Source organism: Oncorhynchus nerka, linkage group LG16, assembly GCF_034236695.1.
Source record: "Oncorhynchus nerka isolate Pitt River linkage group LG16, Oner_Uvic_2.0, whole genome shotgun sequence".
NCBI classification, from domain to species: Eukaryota; Metazoa; Chordata; class Actinopteri; order Salmoniformes; family Salmonidae; genus Oncorhynchus; species Oncorhynchus nerka.
The window spans coordinates 6,576,605-6,594,355 of NC_088411.1; the positions used below are offsets into that span (position 1 = coordinate 6,576,605).

The 17,751-nt window shown below is 40.9% G+C and overlaps 1 protein-coding gene across 3 annotated transcripts in view; it reads right to left on the reverse strand.

Moving 5' to 3' along the window:
- The window catches only part of nrap (nebulin-related anchoring protein), a 105,680-nt gene that overhangs the window by 28,475 nt on the left and 59,454 nt on the right, over positions 1-17,751 (reverse strand). For all 3 annotated transcript variants that reach the window (XM_065002373.1, XM_065002372.1, XM_065002371.1), the window contains 8 exons: positions 15,070-15,168; positions 11,038-11,142; positions 10,711-10,818; positions 8,743-8,856; positions 8,138-8,335; positions 7,529-7,633; positions 938-1,036; positions 732-836 (listed from right to left, as the gene is read on the reverse strand). In XM_065002373.1, the coding sequence (XP_064858445.1) occupies positions 732-836; positions 938-1,036; positions 7,529-7,633; positions 8,138-8,335; positions 8,743-8,856; positions 10,711-10,818; positions 11,038-11,142; positions 15,070-15,168 (933 nt within the window). The remainder of the gene's footprint in view (positions 1-731; positions 837-937; positions 1,037-7,528; positions 7,634-8,137; positions 8,336-8,742; positions 8,857-10,710; positions 10,819-11,037; positions 11,143-15,069; positions 15,169-17,751) is intronic.

Below are 17,751 nucleotides of genomic sequence, written 5' to 3' on the forward strand. Positions count from 1 at the left end.
AAAATGTATTACATTTTTTGATGCAAGCTTGCTCTTGTTTGCTGCATATAGGCCTAAAATACCACAGACCAAAGAACTGGCGGGGAGTTTGAAAGGAAAGAGAGCACAAGAGTGCAATCACATTGAATGGTGATGATAAATTGATAGACTAACTATACTCATAATGTGTGCTCTGAGGAAGAAACAATGATATAATGTAACAACATCGCCCGAAAACAGCCACATTTTAGTTGAGATGTTAATTCTCCAATGGCATTGATCCTCTTAAAAAATATATCATCCAGATTGAAATATTTAAGGTTCATGTCCAATAGTCCGCTCTGCCTTTGCTCTCTTGATGCACTGATGATGCATCAAGATGTTGCCCACTGAATGTTGTCAGGCTGGCCTGATTGCATTTACACTGAGCTGAGCTCAGAACACAAAGTGAGCTCGTCCACCTCCGGAGGTCCCCAGGCAAATCTGCTTACATGCCAAACATTATGTGCATTGTTTACATTTAGACCTGGCATTAACATTCTTGTTATGCAAATTATTTTAATGCAAGGTGCAAATTGGGTCTTCTTCCGCTAAGTGGTCAGGCTGCGTGTTTTAATCATCTACACCTGATTAAAAATGTGGGCACAATCAGAACATGGACAAGATCAGGACAAAAGTACACGTTGGAACCACGTATAAACAAGGGCTAATACAATGAATTGTATCTCGGACTTAGGCTAAGACAGAAATACCTCGCTGAAGTTAGCCGCGTTGATCTTAGCCTGTGTTATCTCTGGTCTCTCCAATGTCATTGTGTAGTTATGCCTGTCATTCTCCCCTTTCATCTTGTACAGGCGCTGATGAGAAGAAAATGTTACAAAAATTGATATTTTGAATGTCTGTTCAGGACTATGTGAAGATATGTCACCTCGGTGTAACGATAAGTGGCACATCTCACCTCGTTGGTAAGCTTATTGCTGAGTTTGGCATGGACAATGTCTGGTGAGTCTGCGACAGATGTGTGCTTGAAGGAGTAGGGCTGCTGACGGTAGTTTTTCTGTTGGAGAGGAAAGAATGAAGAGGTTAACATTTTCATACCAGTATATTAGGTAGCACTATATAATAACACCTTGCAATAAAGCATGTATAATGGATAAGTAAATAGTTTATTCATGTTTTGTGTGACTAGTGTAATGTCTCACAAAAATATGGACCTTCTAGCAGTACCTGATGCTCGTTACGGTCTTAAAATAGCCTAGAACATATCAATGATAAAGGAATGAGCACACAACACAGCATGTGTAGCCTTTTGCACTCGTAAAAGGTTGAAAATGACAGATTTGGGCACTGATTAGCACCTAAATTGGAATGCAGTGCCTGGCCAGTAACATGCTATAAATGATGTCAGGGCTCTGGCTCTGCACTTCACTTTGTTGTATGGGTTCTGACTGACAGCCGTTCTGAACATGAGCACCGCAAACACCAAGAAGTTTCCCTCCTGCGAATTGGGCAACTTTTGCACAGTTTTTGTTGTCTGAGTGAGGGAAATGCTGTAAGAGTACTCAATATACTTTGAAAGATGAGACATTGATGATTATAATAAATACCGCTAACTATAATCATCGTGTGCGCTCAGAGGAATCGAGCTAGAAATGCCAATGGTAGAGATGTTGCTGTTTATATTCAGAACCACATTCCTGTAAAGATTAAATACTGTTGAAGTAATATGGCTACAGGTTAATCTGCCTCACCTAAAGCCCATTCTGGTGGGAAGCTGCAATAAACCACCAAGTGCTAACAGTCAGTGTCTGGATAACATGTGTGAAATGCTTGATAATGTATTTGTATGTGGTATAAACAGAGGTATATTTTCTGGATGATATAAATATTAACTGTCTTTCATCGAGCTGCCCACTCAGGAAAAAACTTCAAACTGTAACCAGTACCTGTAACCTGGATCAGGTTGTCAGTCAACCTACCAGGGTATTTACAAACAGCACAGGAATGGCATCATCAACATGTATTGATCACATCTTCACTAATGCTGCAGAAATCATCTTGAAAGCAGTATCCAGATCCATAGGTTGTAGTGATCACAGTATAGTAGCCATATCTAGGAAAACCAAAGTTCCAAAGGCTGGGCCTAATATAGTGTATAAGAGGTCATACAATAAGTTTTGTAGTGATTCATATGTTGAGGATGTAAATAATATTTGCTGGTCTGTGGTGTCCTAATCCAGGCACTTGTCATCTCCCGTCTGGATTACTGCAACTCGCTGTTGGCTGGGCTCCCTGCCTGTGCCATTAAACCCCTACAACTCATCCAGAACGCCGCAGCCCGTCTGGTGTTCAACCTTCCCAAGTTCTCTCACGTCACCCCGCTCCTCCGCTCTCTCCACTGGCTTCCAGTTGAAGCTCGCATCCGCTACAAGACCATGGTGCTTGCCTACGGAGCTGTGAGGGGAACGGCACCTCAGTACCTCCAGGCTCTGATCAGGCCCTACACCCAAACAAGGGCACTGCGTTCATCCACCTCTGGCCTGCTCGCCTCCCTACCACTGAGGAAGTACAGTTCCCGCTCAGCCCAGTCAAAACTGTTCGCTGCTTTGGCCCCCCAATGGTGGAACAAACTCCCTCATGACGCCAGGACAGCGGAGTCAATCACCACCTTCCGGAGACACCTGAAACCCCACCTCTTTCAGGAATACCTAGGATAGGATAAAGTAATCCTTCTCACCCCCCTTAAAAGATTTAGATGCACTATTGTAAAGTGGCTGTTCCACTGGATGTCTTAAGGTGAACGCACCAATTTGTAAGTCGCTCTGGATAAGAGCGTCTGCTAAATGACTTAAATGTAAATGTAATGAGGAGCAACCAGACGCTGCATTTGACACATTTATGAAATTGCTTATTCTAGTTACTAATAAGTACGCACCCACTAAGAAAATGACTGTAAAAACGGTTAAATCCCCTTGGGTTGATGAGGAATTGAAAAATGGTATGGTTGAGAGGGATGAGGCAAAAGGAATGGCAAATAAGTCTGGCTGCACAACTGATTGACAAATGTATAGCAAATTGATAAATCATGTGACTAAACTGAATAAAAAGAAGAAACTACACTATGAAACAAAGATAAATGAAGTAAAGAATTATAGTAAAATTTAGTATGAAAGACACGAACAAATTATTGTTGTCTATCAACAATCACAAGCCACCGAGGTCTGACAGCATGGATGGAACATTACTCAGGATAATAGCGGATGATATTGCCACTCCTATTTTTCACATCTTCAATTTAAGCCTACTAGAGAGTGTGTGCCATCAGGTCTGGAGGGAAGCTAGTCATTCCGCTACCTAAGAATAATAAAGCAACCTTTACCGGCTCAAATGCCTGAACAACCCCTTAGTAAACTTATAGAAAAAAATTGTGTTTGACCAGATACAATGCTATTTTACAGTAAACAATTTGACAAACATTCAGCATGCTTATAGGGAAGGACACTCAACAAGCTTAGCACTTACACAAATGAAGAGAAATTGATGAATTAAATGTGGGGGCTGTCTTGTTAGATTTCGGTTCGGCTTTTGACGTTATTGATCACAGTCTGCTGCAGGAAAAACATGTGTTTTATGGCTTTACACCCCATGCTATATTGTGTTCTAACAGAACACAGAGTGTGTTCTTTAATGGAAGCCTCTCCTTCATAATCCAGGTAGAATCAGGAATTACCCAGGGCAGCTGTCTAGGCCCCTTACTTTTTCAATCTTTACTAACGACATTCAGTAAAGCCAGTGTGTCTATGTACGCAGATGACTCAACACTATAGATGTCAGCTACTACAGCGACTGAAATGACTGCAACACTTAAAGAGCTGCAACTCATTTCAGAGTGGGTGACAAGGAATAAATTAGTCCTAAATATTTCTAAAACTAAAAGCATTGTATTTGGGACAAATCATTCACTAAACCCTAAAACATAAACTAAATCTTGTAATAAATAATGTGGACATTGAGCAAGTTGAGGTGACTAAACTGCTTGGAGTAACCCTGGATTGTAAACTGTCATGGTCAAAACATATTGATACAACAGTAGCTAAGATTGGGAGAAGTCTGTCCATAATAAAGCTCTGCTTCTTAACCACACGATCAACAAGGCAGGTCCTACAGGCTCTAGTTTTGTCTCACCTGGACTACTGTTCAGTTGTGTGGTCAGGTGGCACAAAAAAGGACTTAGGAAAATTGCAATTAGCTCAGCACAAGGCAGCACGGCTGGCCCTTGGATGTACACAGAGAGCTAATATTAATAATATGCATGTCAATCTATCCTGGCTGAAAGTGGAGGAGAGATTGACTTCATCACTGCTTGTATTTATGAGAGAAGGTATTAACATGTTGAATGCACCGAGCTGTCAGTTTGAATTACTGCCGTACAGCTCAGACACCCATGCATACCCCACAAGACATGCCACAAGAGGTCTCTCCACAGTCCCTAAGTCCAGAACAGATTATGGGAGGCACACAGCACTACATAGAGCCATGACTACATGGAACTCTATTCCACATCAAGTAACTGACGCAAGCAATAAAATTACATTTATAAAAATACACCTTATGGAACAGCGGGGACTGTGAAGCAACACAAACATTGGCACAGACACATGCATACACACACACACACTGTAACATATGTACTATACACACACGTACATATGGATTTTGTACTGTAGATATGTGCTAGTGGAGGAGTAGGGGCCTGAGGGCACACAGTGTGTTGTGGAATCTGTAAATTTGTTATGTTTTTAAAATTGTATAAACTGCCTTAATTTTGCTGGACCTCAGGAAGAGTAATGGGGATCCATAATGAATACAAATACTGCATAAAGCAAGTCAACCACCAATGAGTCCAAATGTGCACTTCACATCTCCATATCATAAAACTCATGTCATATACCGTGGCAACGTTTATGATCACGATGTTTGATGTACAGTCACAAGATGACATGGCGTCATACCCTGGGTTGTTCTGAACAGAATGAGCCTGTTTGTCTATTGTGAATAAATGTTGCCGCAGGACACGCACCTGAATGCACTCATGACTCCTTTGTATGTGCACCAAAATTACAATCTGTTTCTCTGAATTGCCTTGTCAAAGCCTAACACTGTAGGATTGTATTTTATCATTTTGCTAGTCATATTGGCTATAGAACAAGCTTTTAAATTATGCCGACCTGACCAAGATTGCGATATATAATGGGCTGTGTTGGATTGCGTAAACAACAACAGTAATTGTGTGATGGTGGAGATCCAGTGTTGTGTTCCGAAACCAAACAACTACACGTGTGCTCTAGTTCCTGAACGGCACTAGGAGAGATTTTTTTTTAAATAATTGAAAAGCACCTTACAGTTCAAGCCTCTTCTTACAGTCATAGAAGTGCATTGAAATTACTTAGGAACCCGCACACTTCAGAGAGGTTTGCGGCCACTGGAAGACAAGTTACTCACTCAAAACATTGTAAATGTTTTGTCATATGTTGCACCTGCCCCACATTTTCAAATAATATTCTTATCATGTTACTAAATATATCCAGAGTATTCAGATTTCATTATCAACAAATGCAGTGAAAGTACAGTAAATATAAAATCACCAGACACGATTCAACTTTGGTCTAATCATTTCCCTATCATCTCCAAACGGTTCGCTTTCAATTGCTACCATGCTTTTGCACATGGTGTTCATATTTCTTCTGTAGGAAACATTTCAATTTAGCCCTATCCATATACAGTACAATCGAAAAGTTCTCAGGCCCCTTTACTTTTTTCACATTTTTTTAAGTTACAGCCTTATTCTAAAATATATATATTTAATTCTCTCATCAATCTTAACACAATACCCCATAATGGAGAAGCAAAAACAGGTTTATAGAAATTGCAAATTTATAACAAAAAAAAACTGAAATATAACATTTACATAAGTATTCAGACCCTTTACGCAGTACTTTTTTGAAGCACCTGTTGCAGCGATTACAGCCTCAAGTCTTCTTGGGTATGATGTTACAAGCTTGGCACGCCTGTATTGGGAAGTGTCGCTGCACAGCTATTTTCAGGTCTCTCCAGAGATGTTTAAGTGGGATCAAATTCGGGCTCTAATCGGGGCCACTCAAGGACTTTCAGAGACTTGTTCCTAAGAAACTCACCCTGCCGCAGAAGCCACCAAGTTTATGGCTAAAATGTCCTGGTACTGGGTAAAGTCCATGATGCCGTTGACCTTAAAGCCCCAGGACCAGTCGATAATAACCCCATCACATCAAGTATCCACAGTAGAGATGGGGTTCTTTTCTGCTCATGCATTTTCATTTCAACACCAAAACCACCACTGGTGTGCATGGCCAAAGAGCTCTATTTTCATGTCATCCAACAAATGTAAACACCTGGAGTTTGCTACACGGCAGATTGGAACCGATGCCTTGGTCAGATGACATGAAAATAGAGCTCTTTGGCTACACACACTAGTGGTGGATTTGGCATTGAAATGAGAACGCATAAGCAGAAAATAACCCCACACCTCCTGTAAAATATGGTGATGGATCTTTGATGTTATGGGGCTATTTTGCTTCCAATGGTCCTGGGGCCATTGTTAAGGTCAACAGCATCATGAACTTGGCTCCTTGGCGAATGCATTGGGAAAGATAACATCAACAGCCTTCATTGAGGAGAGGGGAGGCTATGCTTGGTTATTAATCAAATGTAACGAAATGGGGGAAAAAAGTTTCTAAATACAAGGTTCACCAGCACAAAAATAACATATCTTGTTCCATGAGCATATGGGCACTGTTCATCATGGCTGGATAGGCTGCGTTTCCACTCTAAAAATCCATGCCATTACCAACTGTGTTACCTCTAGGACGTGCTTTTTGTGGGTCTTAATTCTCCCCATTTGCTCTGTATGAAACTGTCACTTGTTTTTAAGGACACACCTCAAATATTGCTACCCCTCTCCCTCAGCGAAAGTGAGCTGATGCTAGACAGGTAAATTGCTGAACATGGTGCAAGGGGTGGGAAATTCCAGAGTGCCAGTTGTTACATGCCAAAATTGCCAACTAACATGCATTTGACAGGAGCACTGCCTTATCGCCAGCCGGAAAAGTCCAGAGACTGTGATGTTGAAACAATTTAACATATAATAATATATCCCATTTAGCAGACACTTTTATCCAAATCAACTTTCAGTCATGTGTGCACTGCATACATTTCAACATTATATTTCTATGGTTAACATACTATACTTAATAAGTCCAATGGTATCTTTAGTGACCACAAAGAGTCAGGACCTCAGTTTAGCCTCTCATTTGAAAGACGGTCGGAGGACTAGAGCAGTTGCCTACATGGTACTGACAATGCACCTTTTAAAGGCAAGATCGCACTCATGGTAAGCGCTGCGGAGTCAAGTACAATGCGCTTGTCGATTACTCTGCTTTGATTTAATTCTGGCCCAAGTCTCCCCTGGGTGGTAGCTAAGGACAGAGTTATAGAAGAGTGGAGTTTGACTCACCTCACTAATAAGGTCTGTGGCCCTTTTGAAGCCCTCCATCTGGAGGGCCCCGGTGCTGATCCAGGCTACACCACGCAGGTAGTTCAGGTCAGAGCGGTACACTTTCTGAGGGCCACATGCAAACAAAATGATTGGTTCAATATGCAAAGTAGCACACTGCTATCTAACAAACACAATACACAAAAGTGTTTTCAATGTGCTTTTAAATGTTCTTTGAAAGTGTAGGGAATAACGCTCCTCTATCCAGAGACATTCAATGACCAGTCTAGAAACAGAACCCCTCTTATAACGTCTAAACACTACGAGAGAAGGTTCCCTGAACAAAGCTTGGGCTTTTATTTGACTGTCTTATTGTTCTAGAAACATTCTGACAACAGCAACGTTTTTTACATTTTAATTCTATATCAATATATGAATAACTGAGCAAATGGCAGCTACAGTGGGAAAAAGTTACTGGTTAGCTGGGTGTATTCATTGGTGCACACTGTAGAAAACCATAGGATAACGTTTTTCAATGAAAACAAGAGTTTCTTATTGGACAAATGTAGGTCCCTCCCAGTTTCAACCATTTGGTTCCTAGTGAATAGACCCCTGGTGAGGGGTTGTTACCTCGCTCTGTAGTTGGTAGGCTCTCTTAGCGGCCTGCACCTTCATGTCATCGGGTTGAGTAGTGTACTGGTGGAGTGTAAGCCGGTAGTCCTGCTCACTGGCCAAGGTCTGGGCCTTTTTAGCATGGGCCATCTCCAACATGTCCATAGAAAGGTGGTACTGAGAGCGCTTATTCACAGAGTCCTGCTTATACTTGATCTGCAAAATTAGAGAGAGACAGAGAATACAATTCAATTACACCGTGTCCTCTAACAGTGCATGTCCCCATACATCACTTACACTACACCATTTCAATACCCTCAACATTTAACGTTTTGCAGTCTTTTTCAATCCATTGGTGGTTGAGCATCAGGGTGTGCACATTTTTTCTCTAACAGAAACACACCTGATTCAATTAATCAAATGATCGGAAATAGTTTAATCAGATGGATTGTTGGTGGACTAGAACACACCCCTGGGGGTTTCCACCAGGAATTGGTTGAGAAACACTGCCTTACTGTATGAAGTGTATTAATCTACACTCCAATCACTCCCTTTCATACTACACCCTATACACCCATATTACTCTGATACAAACCCATTGCTCATGTTGAGCTGGTACTCACGTCACTCTGCAGTTTGCTGGCATTCACAGAGTGAGACATGTTCATGTCGTTCTCCAGTCCCTTCAGTCCAATCATATGCCCCTTGGTCTTTTCAAACTGCTCCTTGTACTTGTGCTATAACAAATGTTTCATTTACGTACAATATGTTTTATGTACTGTATGTTCAGATGTTTCACAGAGAGGATCACTTTGGAAATACACATTTAAATAATGCTTTTAAATTATATAGTCTGGAATCAAATTTCACCCAAAATAGAATATACATGTACAGCGCATTCAGAAAGTATTCAGACCCATTTTGTTACGTTTCTGTCACCCTGATCTGTTTCACCTGTCTTCGTGATTGTCTCTACCCCCTCCAGGTGTCGCCCATCTTCCACATTATCCCCTGTGTATTTAGACCTGTGTTCTCTGTTTGTCTGTTGCCAGTTCGTCTTGTCTTTTCAAGTCAACCAGTGTTTCGTGTTTCAGCTCCTGCTTTTCCAGTCTCTCTTTTCTCACCCGCCTGGTTTTGACCCTTGCCTGTCCTGACTCCGAGCCCACCTGCCTGACCACTCTGCCTGTCCGTGCCCTTGACCCTGCCTGCCACCCGGTACCGCTACCCCACCTCTGGTTAAATGAACCCTGCTTGACCTGTCTATTACCTGCCCCTGTCGGAATATTAAACTATTGTTCGAAGTAGTCTGCATCAGGGTTCATCAGGTACCTTCATACCTGACAGTTTCAGCCTTATTCTAAAATGGATTACATTGTTAACTCATCAATCTACATACAATACCCAATTATGACAAAGCAAAAACAGGTTTGGATTTTTTTGCAAATGTATTAAAAATAAAAAACTGAAATATTGCATTTGTATAAGTATTAAGACCCTTTACTCAGTACTTTGTTGAAGCATCTTTGGCAGCGATTACAGACTCAAGTCTTCTTGTGTATGATGCTACAAGCTTGGCACACCTGTATTTGGGGAGTTTCCCCATTCTTCTCTGCAGATCCTCTCAAGCTTGTTCAGGTTGGATGGGGAGCGTTGCTGCACAGCTATCTTCAGGTCTCTCCAGAGACGCTCGATTGGATTTAAGTTTGAGCTCTGGCTGGGCCACTAAAGGAAATTCAGAGACTCTTCCCGAAGCCACTCCTGCGTTGTCTTGGCTGTGTGCTTAGGGTCGTTGTCCTGTTGGAAGGTGAACCTTCGCCCCAGTCTGAGGTCATAACCACTCTACCATAAAGGCCTGATTTGGTGGAGTGCTGCAGAGATGGTTGTCCTGCTGGAAGGTTCTCCCATCTCCACAGAGGAACTCTGTCAGAGTGATCATCGGGTTCTTGGTCACCTCCCTGACCAAGGACCTTCTCCCCCGATTGCTCAGTTTTGCCAGTTGGCCAGCTCTAGAAAGAGTTTTGGTGGTTCCAAACTTCTTCCATTTAAGAACAATGGAGGCCACTGTGTTCTTGGGGACCTTCAATGCTGCAGAGGTTTTTTGGTACGCTTCCCCAAATCTGTGCCTCGACACAATCCTGTCTCGAAACTCTACAGACAATTAATTTGATCTTGTTTTTTTCTCTAACATGCACTATCACCTGTTGGAACTTTATAGACAGGTGTGTGTGCCTTTTCAAATCATGTCCAGTCAATTGAATTTACCTCAGGTGGACTCCAATCAAGTTGAAGTCTCATGGCAAAAGCTTCATTTTGAGGCTCATAGCAAAAGGTCTGGATACTTATGGAAATAAGTAACCTGTTTTCACTTTGTCGATATGGGGTATTGTGTGTAGATTGATGAGAGAAAACATGTATTTCATCAATTTTAGAATAAGTCTGTAAAGTAACAAAATGTGGAAAAAGTGAACTTTCCGAATGCACTCTAAAATATATACAGCATTAATTCATGAAAAAATGTGTTGACAGTTTTCATGGTCTTTCTTTATATGCAATATAGTAACATTATATATATGACGTAAAATCAAACTCACATCACTAAGTATGTTCCCAGACGCTTTGGCTGACTGGAAGGGAATGGCATCCAAACGGAGCTTGTAGCCACCATCTCTGATTTTAGTCCACGACTCCTTATAGCGGGTCTGCCAAGACAAAAAAATTCAGAGTCCGTAAACTACCGACACAAATGGATCCAACGATAGGTAAATCAGAAAAAATAACTATCCACATTTGCTTGATTTATCTGCAAAACCAAGTGAGAGAACGGGTAAATTAATGGATCAATGGATGGATGGATGAATAGGCAGCACTCTATTCGTTATTCACCTTTGCATGAGTGTGTGTGCGTCTAGGGTACTGACCTCACTGATGTTCATGGCATTGAGCTTGGCCTGCACGTGTTCAGGCAGATCTCCGGAGAGTGTGTAGTTGTGCTTCATATGTTCCCCCTTTTCCCTGTACAGCCTCTGAAAAACACAGGTCAACCTTGTTGTGGTCACAAAACTATTGTACAGTCCTACAACGAATGAAGCATTTTCTTGTCTGTAAGAAATTACATGTTCAGGGCTATAATTCTTTGTTGTTGCTATTTCCACCGCGGGTAGCGCAAAACGGCTGGGTTTTGATAGAATGTATTTATTTTAAGTGTGATGAGGACTTGACCATTCACTGGCCAATCAACGTTTTTCATGGCTTAATTCTGCATGCGGTTCTCTCAAGTTTTGTATGCTATTGAAAATCGTTGAGTTATCATCAACTACAATTCGGCTGGAGGGCACGGAATATTATTGTCCTAAACCATGGATTGATACCGTTTAAATAGGATACAGTAACTAATAATAGCAACAGTAGAATGCATCCTGGTTTGAAAAATAAGTTTGCAGTCCAAATAGTTCGAGATGACTTCAACAAAATCAAAAATAATACAAAGGGAATGTACTGTTTTGTTGTTCCCAAACGTGGTCTTTCAATAAAGCTTTGGTGATTAAGAATAATTTCAAGGCAGTCTCACAAGCAGCAAAATCCTTTAGAAGAATGTTTTAAAATTGGGGGAAAATAATTTGTTTTTTATGTTTCTAATTATAGATACAAGTTTCACCAGCCCATCTGTTGTTCCATGAGCATAAGAGCATTGTGCGTCCCGGCTGGATAGGCTGCACTTCCGCTCTCAAAACCAATGCCATTACTAACCGTGTTACTGCTAAGACCTGCTATTGGTTAGTGTTAAATGTCCCCACTTGCGCTGCGCTGCCTTCCCCCTTCATCTGACTGCGCAATCCACTGTCATCAGCCCAGCCAAGGAAGTTAAACTTGATCTTCACTAAAAATCATGCAGACATTATCTCACTTTTTTTTGACAAACATTACGTTTTCAACAGCGGAGATTTGTATAACCCTTTCTGTCGCTCTCTCCGACATTTGCAACATTGTTTCTATATTCAGTCTCAAATTGTCCCATAGTAGTGAACGTGTAGGGGGTCGGGACGAGAGAGACGCAGGCAACGTTTCTTAAAAGGCAATCGAAATCAGGAATCAGCTGGTATCATTTTTATGCATATATACAAAGAAATGTCAATTGAAAAAAAATATTAAACGAAATTAAGTGTATCTAGTTTGCAGTCTTCCCAACTTCAGTTTGAAGTTTGTGTTCGCTGTGTTGTTGGCTAGCTCCTCTGAAAAACAGTGTCTTTATTTAGCAAGGAGACATGGGCAGGGCTCAATATCTTGCTTGATAAATGAAAAACACGGATGAACGGTCCCTTTTTGTCTTGGTTGAATTGCTTGATTTTAAGTTCCGTTATTTCTGTAGACAACTTGTCCTGGAGCGCTTGGTTAGTTTATCAGTTCATTGAATAGGCCATCATTAACAGCTCCTTGCAGAGGTGTGCGTTTCTCTTCAATCGTGGTATCCATTTCAAAATCCTAAAATAAAAGCGTGAATTAAAATTTTGTATCTCGGAGCATCGTATCACTATTAAGTGCAAAAACTCGACTTACCCAGTTGCGGCCCACTTTTTGGAAGCAACCCATCGATTTTCACCCTCCCTAGGGGAGGGGGTGACCTCAAATGTATTGTTAAAACGAGATGCTGCCTGGATCTTTAATTTAAAGACCCTTGCTACCTTCGGTCTCAACGTAGACTTTGATCTCTAGCCATTATTGTGATTTTGCTACTGTAAATGTTTCTAGGCTTATGTAGCCAAATTGTATCTATGATCGTACGCTATCCATTTATGTTTTTTGTATGCTTTTTCAATATAATAGAATTAACCAATGATATCAGGCCACACCTGGCCATGATTACAGACACCTTTGTGTCTTTTGACACTATATAAATGAGTCACCCCGCAGTGTTTGTCATTATACCTTGATGAAGACAGATTGTCTGTCGATACGTTGGACATATACATTTGTTTGCATCTGAGCTCTTCGAGCTCTCCTTTATTTTTGTAAAACGTTTACAATAAACACGTGCTGCGCCCTGCGCTTGAAACCAGCTCTCCGTCTTCCCTTGTGTTCGTTCATTACAGTAGGTTTATGTGTATGATATTGGATGTGAAAGTGTGTATGTCTGAATAAGAGTAAGACAATAACGTGTGATGTCCAAATAAATAATAACCCAGACAATTTGCATTGTTGAGTGTCTGTGTTTAACATGAAATGAGCATAGCCTTAATATTCCGGATGATAATTGTAATCCATATCGTATCATCATCATAGATGCATCATATTGAAATGTAACAACATTTTCAGAGAAAAACACATCCCAGCATTTCCATTGCAATTGACATTTCACATGATCATGAAAGAGACCTTGCATTACTCTAGAGACGGCTTCACTACAGTACAAATGTATTCCGTACAATGTGTTATTATTCCATAACGTCCCTGTTCTGATATCTTCCCATTGCTTGTTAAACATATATCAACATGTAGACAGACATACAAAGGATAGACAAACACAAACATTACATTTGAGAAGTTTCACAATAATGTTTAAGCGTGTATGTAATTGAGTGTGTGTGTGCTGATAAAGTTCATAGTGTTCAAATATTTGTTCAGCTCCAATTTTTTTCCGTAACCTGACGTCCCGGTAGAATTTAGTACAGGTGTTATGGAGCAGTCTCTGAAGAGCAGTCCATAATGAGAAAGGCACGCTTACCTCTCTCCCGCTGTTGCCTCTGTGCAGGATACAGCCTCTTGCGACGTTCGTTTATCTCCCGGGGAAATTGGTAATGTATTTGGTCCCTTTAAGCTCGCTTCCCCTGCTTTAGATCAGCACCTTTTGTTGGTCGTGTTCAAATTTTGAGTTGGTCTTGTCGCACTGAGCCACCTTGTTTACCGTCTATATAGGAAGTTTCAAAGTGGATTGCACGAACTCTGATCGCCCCCTCTGGACTATTTGATGCGTCCTCGGGAATCCCCCCAAAATATTAGATTTTCACGCATGCTACGACGTTGTATGTCTAGTAGCGTCTCCTCCATCACCCTGTTTTCCCTGAGTAAACAATCCATGTTGGAATCGTGTGTTTTTTTTTTTACCTTGGCTGTGAGTGTCTTGTTTTCTCTTTGGAGCTTGAGAATGTCACTCTGGCTAAACTCCTAACTCCCCCTCAGCCCTGCTACCTCCTCATCCAACTGTTCCATTGTTGCATGGATTCCAGCAAGAACACTCGCCTCTACTTCAAAATGTAAGTAAGTCATCAGTGTCTTTAGATTAATCGGCCTTTCTATTTTTGTAGGGTTAGAGTTATTTTGTGAGGTAGCCGGATCTTTCTACGACGGAGTATGTTGTTCCTCCATAGCATAAAGCTGTTGATACTCGTCGATTTCCCTCAGGATCTCCTTTAGTATCACATTTGGCTTAGAACTGCAAGCAGTTGTTGCCAAATCTTTTAACGACGTGTCTTTGCCAGGACGACCGAAGATGTTATTGAGTTTGTTTAAAAAGAAATAACAGACAGGCGAGATATTCCAACCGTTTTCCCCATTCACTTTTCCCATTGTAAAATAATGAAATTAAGCAACCGCATCTAAGCAGAATGAGTACAATGTAAGGGATGTCATTTCAATGGATAAACAAATGCATTGCCTTAAGATGACTACTTTTGTTTTTTGCTGAGCTTGACCTCGTTGATTATATTCATAATGCATGATAAATAGCTTGTGGGAAGAGGGAGGGGGATGCATGCTTATGGCATTGCCAGCAGTAAGATTTGAGTTCGATTCCAACAAGGAAATCGCTGTAGGTTATGAATGGTGTGTCATTTATTTATATTTTTTACCTTATAAGACGGAGTTAGTGCACATGTGTTATCGGATCCAAAGCAACCGCCCAGAGTTTAAGTAGTGTCCCTTTTTAGTCGCTATGTATAGATGACTGGTGGGCTTACGTCTAGGGCCAGTTTGTTGCTGAGTTTGGCCTGGACCATCTCGGGAGTGTCCTCCACGCTGGTGAACTTCAGATCGCTGACATGTTGACGGTACTTTTTCTGAAATAAACTTTTTCTGGAAAACACCACAGATAAAGCACAGTATGTGAAATGAAATAAAATCGAACTGTATTAAAAATGCATTTAAAATGTAAAACACACTTTACAATAAAACAAATAAGACGTTAAAGCAAATAAGAGGTAGGCTGGGTCCAAAATAACTCTACCCCCAGTTAATGTCAATCTATTTTAGACTGTTCTGGAGCTGAAATAGTTGTTACGGAAATTATAATAAAGATCATTACTTTACATATTTAAAATCACCCCTGCAGATATTCACAGAAGTGAAGGATTAAGGCTCACTGCTAGCTAAAATAATGAGATGGGTCAATCATATTGCTTTCACATATCGTGTCACGGTTGGATTGAGGTCAAGAAGGAAAAGGTGCAGAGCAATACAAAGACGTTATGATATACTATACTGTAGCTGTTTTTCAATAAAACTTCACAATTCGCTTGATTTGGCTGCTGGTGGGCAAGGAGACCCCCAGCTCCCCAAAACCATTAACAACTATGTGCCGTTTTTAAGGGATAGTTAAATGTTAACTATTTGGTTTTAATACTGTATAATCACCTATTTAGCATAGTCAGAACTACACATTTCCGATTATTCAATATAAAACAATTGCACACTTAGCTCCATGAGAGTTATACAGTAAGTAACTTTTCATGATCAGTAAACATCAATGATAATGTAATTTCAGATACGTGCAGGTACCTATCCATTTGGCATGTACTAAACAAACAACATCCTTTAGCTTTGCTTCATCAGAGATGAGTATTTTGGAACGAGGTTGACATCGGCAAGTTGGACTACTGTTTTCACCGCTATAGATGGCAAGGAAATCAAATAATATTTGGATATAGTCATTTACTTTATCCCCTGAAAGTTTGCTTTTTTACTAGCCATATTGACATGATCTGTTATTAGCTAGCTAGCCAATTTCACCCGGTTCATCAATCAATGTAGCCTATATCATGTGTCAGCAGCAATCGTAATTAAACACTCTTAAAAACAATGTTGAAAAGGGGATCATGTTAGCTAGCTTCTCTAGGTAGGCCTACATTGGTTTGCGAAAAAGTACATTAGGTCAACAGTACTTACCACTATGGACAAGGTTTCTGCTGGTAGCTTGCGAAGTAAACAGGCAAATGCTCGCTTCTGCTACTTGACAGGCAGAGCCCACAATAGATGCAAAAATAAACCACTCATGCTTGTCAGATAGAATTCACTTATTTTATATCACTCAAATATCCAATTAATGGTGCTAATATTGAGCGACATTGTGAGGCTACCCTACATATCTGAAATTACATGATGAATTGATGTTTACTGATCATGAAAAGCATGCAGTTAGTTAATTGCTGTATAACTCTGATCATAGAGCTAAATGTGCACAATTGTTTTACATAGAATAATCAGAAATGTGGTCTGACCATGCTCTTCAAGAGGTGATGAGGTGATTACAACCAAATAGTTTTTATTACATTTTTTTAAAAAAACATTCAATCTATCTGCAGTGAAGCCACTCAACATTTACATTACATTCCATCATCTAGCAGACACTCCCATCCAGAGCATCCGACAGGAGCAACCAGGGTCAAGTGCCCCACCCAAGGGGACAAGGACAGATCCCTCACCCAGTTGAATCGGGGAACCGAACCAGCAAACTCTCGGCCACTGGCCCAAGCTCCCATCCATCCAAGATCCCCCAACAGTTCCCCTCGAGCGCTGCCCCTCAACCATCCAAGACCCTCCTGAAAAACCTCCCCCTCAACTCCCCTCATCTCCCCAAGCCACCGTCCCCTTCCAACCAACCACCCAACCAAAACCACCACCCACCCAATGCACCAAACAACCAACAAAAAGAACAAAAGACAAAAAAGACACAAACAAACAAACAGAAAACAATGCAAAAACAAAAGACATCAAGGACAACAAAAACCCAAAACAGCAAGGCCAACTGTATGCGTTTGTGTGCATGTGTGGCACTATTTCATGAGTGTGTGTGTTTCCGTGTGTGCGTTTTGAATGTGAGTGTGTGTATGCATGTGTCCACATGTACAAGCTCTTGCGTGGCATCAGCCTGAGGCAAACTGGCATTGGATCTAACAAAGTTCCTTTTTAGTATCAGTTATACATATTTTTTTCCTTTTTTAAAACTCTTTGACTGTCCATTCCACCCTCCGCCCAGCAACTTCACTCCCACTTTTCTCCTGTTCCACATCGCAACTCTCAGATTCCCTCAATCCACCCCACCTACCTTTTCTGGCCAGCCTCTTTGTATTTCTATGAGCCATATATCTTTCAACTATGCTGTGATGTTTAACAAACCATTTTAATCTATCAAATAGAATCTACAGATTGCCAGTTGAAGATAAACATTTTTACTTAGAGTATTAGTAATTGACTGACCCGGTCTCTCCAGATCTTCCAACAATGCTATTTCTAGGGTACATTTTTGATTAATGTTGTGTTTTTTCAGCCATTCCTGAACCCGAGACCAGAAACAGGCTTACCTGAGGGCAATACCAGAAGAAATGGTCTTTTGATTCTTTATCCTCTCAACAAAATCTGCAGAG